Here is a 10000-nt window from a genome sequence, read left to right as displayed (position 1 = left end):
AACCTTCCAGACGATCACAAAGAAACCCATTCACTCTACACTGAGACTAAGACAATCATCGGGAGAAGCGGAAGCCCATGGCTTGCGAGGTCAACATGCAGATGTACAAGAAAGCGTCTCCAACGAATAGTACAAAGAAGGAGGGGATTAGGGAATTAGGGAGAATAGGGATCATATGTAAGATTTACAAGCTGGGTATGGATAGGAGACGGGTGTAAAGAATCATGCACAGACACGGGGGGGAAGGGGGATCTCAAGACAAGGACGGATTGCTATGGATAGACGAGGATACGGATGACATTGCGACCACGTACAAGTGGTTCGCAAGGCGAAGATAAAATACTGGTATCTTTATTCGAGGCGGGGGTCAAAACTCTCATTTAAAATGGTGGTAGTGGTGGTGGTGGTGGTGTGAGCTATGGTGAATTATGCCTAAATTTTAAAAGGTGGCGGTGGCGGTGGCTGTGGTGTCTTTTTTTTTCTCTCTCTTTCTAAAGTGTCGATGGCAGCGGGTGCGGACATTTCGCCACGGCGTGGCTGAGGGTATTCGCCCGGTTTCCGCGATGTGAACGCGTGACGGAAGGAGGCAGCGCGACACTGAAGTTCAGTGCCATCTCTCAAAGAACAAGAAGGTGGTGGGAGGGCGTGGGGTGGGGTGGGGGTGGTGGAACCACCCGGAAGAAGACGAAGAGTTCGGGAATAATGACTTGAAGGATGTGACAAACTTCTTCTCGAGATCAAAAGGTCTGTCATCCACTGAGGCTTCTGCAGGGGACTCTTGAGAATCTACGCTGGATTAGTTTAACATTGATTCTTGGTTATCTATTTGACGGCAGGGTCGTGGTGATGGCTGAGGTGGGGTTGGTGGGTGAAGAAATGAACTCGATTTTTGTTTTGTTTTGTGGGGGGATGGGGCTTGGGGTGGGTGGGTCACGGTGGGTTGCTGAAACTCCCTAAAATATATATATTCAAGGCTCCACCTTCTCGTCACGCGGCCTGGATGTTAATTACTGCTCAAGGCTTCTGTTTACGGTCATTTCGCACAGTCGCCAGGTCTAATTTGTACAATCAAGCCAATAATAAATATGTAACCAAACTTAATACCTCATCCCCTCCTTGGCCACCCCCTCCTCCTCCTCCTCCTCCCCCTTTTGCTTTTTTCTTGTCTTTCTTCTGCGATGGAAGAACAAAAATGAAGACAACATTGAATGGATCACGTCCACATTGGCTTAGGAAGAGAGTTAGAAATATGACATCTAGAGACTACGAACGTCTTGTCGACCTCCAGACCTGACACCCATCTCTTCCAGTTCACTCTTCTCGAAATTTTGAGTCCAAAGAAGAGACCCCGTGAAGAGGGGACTGGAAGAATGGTGCTGGTCTAGAGGTCTTCCAGATAGTGTCATCGGACGAACCATGAAGGGTGTCGTGTATGTTTCAGAAAGACCTTATTAAATGGGATATTTCATGTAATCTATTATAATTTTTTTATCGTAACAATCTACGAATCTTTTCAATGGTTCGAACGAAGATCACTAGATATGAGGACCTTTTTCTTTATCTATTTTAGATGCCATTTCTGATTAGATTTTCCGAGTTGTTGCTAAATTTCCCAATGATGACGGGCACTAATTACAAAAAATAATTATTATATTTTAGGAAAAACGTAAGCTTTTAGTTGACTTGATATAGTGCACTCTACTGATGCACTGATATCGAAAATAATATTTATCACACACACACACACACACACACACACACACACACACACACACACACACACACACACACACACAGTATATAAGTATATACATACATATATATATATATATATATATATATATATATATATATATATAGAGAGAGAGAGAGAGAGTGAAGAGAGAGAAAGAGAGGGAGAGAGGCAGACAGAGAGATAGACAGAGAGAGAGAGAGAGAGAGAGAGAGAGAGAGAGAGAGAGAGAGAGAGAGAGAGAGAGAGAGAGAGGGAGAGAGAGAGAGAGAGAGAGAGAGAGAGAGAGAGAGAGAGAGAGAGGGAGACAGAGAGAAAGATGCACTTAATACTTCACTTCATACGCATATAGGTATATTTTCACATTTCCCCTACGGTATATGAAAATCAATATCTCCTCTATTAGTTTCTCTTTTTTCTGTTACAATCAGTCATGGCATCTAATTTAGAAAACAACAGGTCTTATAGTGTAAAGATATAAAGTAGAGCAGCGTGAGTAGAGGGTTTTGGTGCTTTGATATCTATAGTTTAGTGGCCGTGCCCTTGGCTATGATGCTCTGAGTTATTTGCATCTTGTTATAGTATTAATTTATAACACTATGACATTAGATGTGTAGAAGACATAGTACCATACGCCCGAGCAATAGGCCACTATCATACGCTTGGTGCATGTACACATATACTCAGTTTTGTCATGCAAACAGATGGTGGCCCAAATTCATGGATATTATTAAAGATTGGGGGTAGGGGCACTCATATTCATTTTGGGGGTAAGATATGTTATTCTCCAGTGCCTCATCTGACGGGAGGGGTGATGGAGATTGTGAACGATGGTGGGGTTTTAAGTATTTTGTCCGCCATTTAGAATATGTCAGGGTAACAAAATACTGTGAGAAGGTATCGTATGGGCAAACCGTATTGTACCGGACCAATAAGGAATTCTCTATGGGTGTAAATGGGTGTATATTACATTTTTCTTTTTTAGTTGTGTTATGGGGCAGTGGAATTCTCATATACAACGTGTTTAGGGAAAAATTTGTGAGTTATTGTAAGTTAGGGTTGGCAACATCCGACTGCTGTCTGATGGAATGGCGTCGCCGAGTGGAATTTTTACGAAGATTTTTTTTGGAAGGGAGACTTGTGTATAAGAGAACACTCGGGTGTTGACGGGTGTGACTAAAGAAATTGTTAAAAACAAGTGCTAACTATCAACATAATTTGTGAGCCAGCATAGTAGGAACGAATAAATTTTCAACCGAGCCTGGCATAGGCGAAAGTTGTTTGACATAGTGCTTTGTAATTGACTTTATTACAGAAAATAAGTTTGTGAGCGAAAATGAAACTACGCGAATTTTACCGTAGATTTATTTATTGATTGGTTCGTTTATTTATTAATTTATTTATTAATATATCTATTCATTTATAAGTTGTTTGACATAGTGCTTTGTAATTGAGTTTATACACAAAATAAGTTTGTGAACATAATGAAACTACGTGAATTTGACCGTAGATTTATTTATTTTATTTATTTATTTTATTTAGTGACAAATTGGTTCTACGCGAATTTGGCCGTATATTTATTCAATTTATCTATTAATTTACTTTATTATTATTATTATTATTATTATTATTATTATTATTATTATTATTATTATTATTATTATTATTATTATTATTATTATTATTATTATTATTATTATTATTTTTTTTTTTTTTTTTTTTTTAACATTTTTCTTCAAGAAATAGTGACAAATTGGTTCTAATGACCCCTAAAACACTGAAGCGAATTCTATTTTTTTGTGTGTGAAGTGAATAACAATTATATCCAAACAAAGAGAAGGCTAGGATGGCGGCACTTTACGCTAGCATGCTACTTGCTTTTGAGCAGAAACGACTTCAGTTACAATATTCTAAATTTTCGTAAGAACATCTCGACAATATGTCTAACATTGGTATTCTAGGTTTAATCTCTCTTCGTTCGACATTCAGTTTCTCACTTTATGACACAAAAGTAATTCGATATTTAGAAATTCGAAAAACAGAAAACCGTAACCGAAGACGTTTGTACTTAAAACGAATTAGCAATAGCAAGTAGCATGCTATCAAAAAATGCCTAGCGTGTCGCCATCTTTAAAAACCTAAACCTTGCATTTAAATAGAACTCCCTAACGGTTATTAAACACACGAATAATAAAATGTACTAGATCCTAGAGTAATCTAACAGTGAATTAACTGCCTTCAGAGACGTATGAAGAAATGCAAGGACGAGTTTCTAGCCGGCAAGCTCAAGGTGTCTATGAGGATACTGCGAGATGGCTTTAACATTTGGATGCAAGCAAAGGTCTCAGACAACAAGGCACCGCGATCAATTCCCTAAAGGCCACGTGAGCATGTCTGTCAACATGGCCGACTATTTAAAGAAATATTCACAAATATTTCAAGACCAAGTTATCTTGGGTTTTGCTTCATCGGCTTTGAATCTCTTTGTCAAATGGCTTGTCAACAACAATATTAAGTTATGTGGTGTATATACATATACATACATACATACATATATATATATATATATATATATATATATATACATATACATGTATATATATATATACATATGTATGAGGCAGTCATATTATTTAGCACATCTCACATAGATCATTTTGAGCTCTATAAAGCCTAAAGGAAGGCATCATCTCTTGGATTAAACTGAATATAAGCACACTGAAATCTATATTCATGTTTCTGCATATACAACGGACAAAAATATCAACTTCTTTGACGTGCGTGTGTGCTTGATTGTGTGTGTGTGTGTGTGTGTGTGTGTGTGTGTGTGTGTGTGTGTGTGTGTGTGTGTGTGTGTGTGCGTGTGTGTCTGTGTGTGTGTATTTACCTTGTTGTAGTGTACAGCGTACTTTTTTTGTATATATTCTCGAGCTGGATTATATTTTAGTCCAAATTGTTTAAAAAAAATCACACATCTATCAGGAAAGATATATTACTTCCTGACACCCTCAAGACAATTTTCCTTTGTCAACTTGTTGCTATGAACTCTCATTCATTTTTCATGTCATACTATGTAGCAGGTCATCTCTGTCCATTCTTGTATATCTTTTTCTGATCAAAATATAATCATGTGACTTCCCTCTCTTTGCTGTTCCGATGTAGGAATTCACAACTTTCTAAATTTTTCCTCTTGTGTCTTATAATTTAGACTTGGAGATAATCTTTGCGACTGCAACTTGAATTCTTACTATTTGTTTTCTTAAACATTTCTTTAAATGTGGTAACTATACCACTAGTTCGCATCCCAGTTTGAGACCATATTTTTATAATCTATCAACTTACAAAGTCTCTTAGCTACCTCTCTTATATGGGAGAAAAAACTCTTGGTATATATATAGATAGAAAAAAGGATAAAGTCTCTATTTCTATTCTTCTTATCTGATTTTTCATCAAGAGATCATTTCTGGTCAAATTCCGAAATATTTTTCCTCATTCACCTTAGCTACTGATTTATCTCCTTACCTCCATTGCATTCCTTCTTCAGGCCTCCTATGTTATATATCTTTCTTATTAAACTTTTGTGCGGTACATTGTCAAAGCCTTTTCAGATCCATCTATATACAATACACCAACCCCTCTCACGTAGCACATAGACCTTTCTCGATTAACATCTCAGTAGGTTAAGTACACAAGACCTTTTCTTTTTCTAAATCCAAATTGATTGTAAACAAGATTTATTTCTCCTCTAAATATTCTATTCATCTATATCTTGCAATTCATCTATACATTTTGGCTATAGTACTGGTCAATAATACTGATCTATTGTTTAGCAGTACCTATCTGTTCTCGCCTGAGACTATTGGTACTGCATTTGCGGACTTGTGGTCCTATGGAACTTTTCCTTCTTCCAGAGAATATACAATCAGTTGATGTCATTTTTTCACTAATTGTGAGGCTGTTCTCAATTCGAGTTTTTCGAGTATCTTAACATTTCACATATCTCCACTATTATATTACTTAAAACACCTTCCACTCGTTCATTTTCTCTCACTCAAAACGTTCTTGCCTGCATTGGAGTATTTTGTTGTTTCAATCTATATTCTAACTTCTTCGTGTACTGTCTTCTCAACTTTCAGCAAGTTTATTCCTTCTCTTCATTTCAACTTTTCATTCACAAATATTTTTAAATTCTTGCATATATATATATATATATATATATATATATATATATATATACACATATATATTTGCCTTTTTACTTCTTTTTGTCACTTCTATCATGCCTTATTTCTTTTTTGTGTTGCCAATGTACATCTATTGTTGAAATAGTAATGTTTTTGTACTTTACGTATCTTTGGCATTAACTTTCTTAGTCATATATTTTACATGTTCATAAAAAATCGCATTTCTTCTGTTTCTTTAATTTTACTGAATTCCCTCTAATCTACTTTTCCAAGATACATTCTTAGTTTAACAAAGTTAACCTTTGCATATTTGTATCATCCGTGTCTGTACATTTCCTCATTTATGTCTATCTTCCCCTACTTCCACCATAATTTCAAGTGCACCACGATCATTCTTACATATTAGGCACCGGTAAACATTTCAATCGCTGAATCCAAATTTGCAAGTGTATCTTTATCATTATACCTTGTTGGTTCTTTAACCCATTGTGTCAATATGTCATTCAGTATAATCTTCACCAACATGTCGCCCAGAATTATTCACTTCCAACAATCTTTCATTTTTACCATATTATCGTCCCGCAATTAAACTAGGCCATTAGGGTTGCATTAATTTGCCTTTTCATTGGTTCGATCTTGAGTGGGTTAGGGTGTCGTTACTTGCGGTGAAGGTCGAGGGTGTGGCGGTTCGAATCCTGCCACCGGCGAAGTTGAACCAAGGGCATGGTTCACTAAATTCCATGCTACATAGTCCTCTGTGAGGGGCATCGTCCTAGCCTTCCGATAGGGGTGAGTTTGTGGCATATATATCATTATCATCATCATATTTTATCAATTCTTTGATCTTTGCTTTATTTCATAGACTTGTTTTTAGAGGGATGTGTGGTACTGTCATATTTCTTTTTCCATTCCCTCACTTGTAATTCTTATATTCATAATTTTGGCCATTTGTTCTTCTATTTTCACTTCTTCCACCTTGATCACTCACCTAAACCCCAATATTTCCAATGAGTTTAATTTTGTATAGATTGTAATTTATCCCTAATTTTGCTGGTATCAGTCCATCTATTGTACATTTGTATGAGCTATTTTTTAAGTTTTATATTATTATTATTTTTTCTTTCTCCTCTGGGCTTGTTTACAAACCACATCATCGTCTCCTGATTTATAATTCTTGTTTTTTCTTACCTTCTGATATTTTTTCTTTGTGTGTGTGCGTGTGTGTGTGTGTGTGTGTGTGTGTGTGTGTGTGTGTGTGTGTGTGTGTGTGTGTGTGTGTGTGTGTGTGTGTGTGTGTGTGTGTGTGTGTGTGTGTGATGGTATACACAAGTATCCACGTCCGCTTCAGTGTGAACGTTTATGTAGTAAACAAGGAGTAGTGAAGTATGGCCAACATTTAGACATGACTTGGCTGAGTTTGTTACGAAAACTTCGCTAAAAATCGCTGACTCACAAGTTATGTTAAAAGACGAAAATCTACATAATATAATACAGGTATACAGGTCGACCGATCTATTTACATGAATATTCACACGTGACCCTTTGTCTTATCGTTATCTTAGCTGAAGGTTTGTGAATTGGGGGGAATGAGGTTTTGAGTCGTCAGGACACCTCTGACTCTGGTTTCACTTGTCAGTTAATGAGAAAAATCTCAGAATTCCCCCAGAAAACAGAGTCGGACTAAAATGACATATTTTCTTTCTGTGGTTTGGAAATGGCTTTCTCAAGGGACGCAAAGAACGAGTAAAGTAAAATACCGCAATTTTCCGACCTAATCATGAAATGCAAGCAACATCTTGGGGATTGAATAAGACGGAAATTAGTAGAGAGTCCTTGGATGTGTGTGTGGATGGGGGGGATACACAACAGGCTAACGCAATACTTCTGAGGTTGGTATCCATCTTTGAAACGGCTGGTCAGATCTGTTTGTCAGTACGCATTCACAATATTTGGGGGTATTGGCAAATGAGCGTCGTCGGTGTGGGGGGTTGTTGTCGTTGAAGGAAGGGAACAGGTGATTCGTTCGGAGGAAGTACAAATATGGAGACAAAGGTCGGGTTTCAAAGGACTTAACTGGGAAAGCAAGATCACTGAACCAGATGATTTTCTTGTCATTGTTGTCAAGGATGTTTTCCTTTTTCAATCTCTCCTCCTAAACCCCAGAAAGAATAACTCATCCTCAGTATGAACCAAAACATCTTCTTTTGAATAAATTCAATGTTTTATGAGTATAAAAGTATGTACCAAGGACAGCAATGACTTCAGGTCAACCTCCTTGACATAAACAATGATAAAAAAAACCTTGGTTGGATTGAAGAAAGTCTATAAAGAGACGCACATGACAAGATCACATACATTAGTAAGGGGATTGAACAGAGACAAAACAAATCACTGGAAACAAACAAGTGACAACATCAACAAGCTGCAACATTAGTTCAATTACAGTCCACAATATCAAAACATTCATGTAACATACGAGACATCAGTGGTTGCCATCAGCTGGTTAGGTTAACAACTTTCTGGTTTTTTGGATCTTCGAAGATCTATGGAAACCGAGGAAGATCAAAGAAAACGAGTGATTGAATGATTCAATGCATTATTGAAGGGATGAAAATACGTGACTTCAGGAGTTGTGATCATCCAGCAGAACGTCAGTCACTGATGTCTCAACAGTTGCAACATCAACAAGAGCACCAATCATCATTCAGAACAAAATAAATCAAATAAAAAGAAACACGCAATATATTCAGGGCCTTTCTGTAATATAGAGAAAATGAAAAAATAAAATAGGTTTTAGAAAAAAAAAATAAAAGGGAAAATCATAATCGTTAACTGAATGGAAGGAAGGTCAGTCGTGTTTTTTCTTCAGCATTTGGGCAGGAAATGCTTCACGTTCAACGACAGTGAGACAGAGAGAGACACACACTTATAACTACATGATTCAACACTAACTGGTGAGTTAGTCAGTATTGTTATCAGTTTATCTTCATGAGGATCAATCAGTGGTGGAGGATTATCATTTTGGTGTAATTCTTCTTAAAACGACAAGATTCTGCACCAACTAATACCATCTTACTATTCACAACAAAATGAATCGATTCCATAAAAAATATACAAATTCATAAACAAATATTAAGGAATGACTCACACTTGAAATTTATTTGATTCATCTATAATGTACCAATTAACTTTTAACATATATACATTTTTGTAAATATATTTATTTTCTATTTGTTTTTTGGGATGCCCATCCCTTTCCTGCCGCAAATGCTGGAGTGGTTCTATAAGAGGTTAGATTTATTATTGACAGCTGCGCCATCTCTAGGCTAGGTATCCCTATAACTATACCCGCAGCTAAAGGTAGTTAGTTATAGATGTAAAGTGAAACCAGCTCTATGTATAGAATAGAGTTAATATATATGTATATATATATATAGTAAGATAGTTAGTATGCAGGCAGTATATCTTACTTCTTTCTTTTTCCTTCCAAATTTCATTCCTCCACCCTGGAGAGGGAGTTGCGAAGGGGGAGAGAGAGAGATATAGTGGTTATACGTAAAACACAAGGGCAACACAATCACGACAGAACATCTGGAAAAGGGAATCACAGAGAACAGTGAAGAGAAAATGACATTTTTTTTTTTTTACAGAAGGTAAGGGGGGAACTGGGGTTGACCAGGTGGTGGGTTTGGGGTGGGTGTGTTTTGGGACCCTGCAGTGGGGGTTTGGTTTTGGGGATTGGGGTTCTGGGGGGGTTGGGGGGTTGGGGGGTGGCTGTGCATGTTGAACACAGCTAAAAGAACACAGACAGTCGAGACACAGGATAACAAAGGTGGGGCCATGGGAAGGGTAAGGGATACATCAACTTCAACTGAGTTGTGGAAAATAATAAACGAATAAATAAACAAATAAATGAGTCAATCGAATCAAGGTACAGAACTGGCAGTCACGAAAAAAGTTTTGGCCATGGGAGCTCCAATAGCAATGGCAGAGGATAACATTCTATAAAAGGAAAATGAGGAAAAAGAACTGAAAATTATACGAAAAAAGGATAAGTGGCAATTCTTTCCGTCCGCAGCTGCCG

The 10000-nt window shown here is 37.2% G+C and overlaps 1 protein-coding gene across 11 annotated transcripts in view; it reads right to left on the bottom strand.

Moving 5' to 3' along the window:
* para (sodium voltage-gated channel paralytic) overlaps positions 1 to 10000 on the bottom strand; it is a 639183-nt gene that overhangs the window by 211216 nt on the left and 417967 nt on the right. For 10 of the 11 annotated variants that reach the window (XM_076213401.1, XM_076213402.1, XM_076213403.1 and 7 more), the window contains exon 3: positions 9387 to 9422. The exons of the other annotated variant lie outside the window; for it this stretch is intronic. In XM_076213401.1, coding sequence (XP_076069516.1) covers positions 9387 to 9422 — 36 coding nt within the window. The remainder of the gene's footprint in view (positions 1 to 9386; positions 9423 to 10000) is intronic. 11 annotated transcript variants of the gene reach the window in all.

The sequence above is a fragment of the Oratosquilla oratoria genome, chromosome 31, assembly GCF_046742065.1.
Source record: "Oratosquilla oratoria isolate Oo_2021 chromosome 31, ASM4674206v1, whole genome shotgun sequence".
In the NCBI taxonomy this organism is placed as follows: Eukaryota; Metazoa; Arthropoda; class Malacostraca; order Stomatopoda; family Squillidae; genus Oratosquilla; species Oratosquilla oratoria.
The sequence above is the reverse complement of the archived record's forward strand: the minus strand, read 5'-3'. Positions and strand labels throughout refer to the sequence as shown.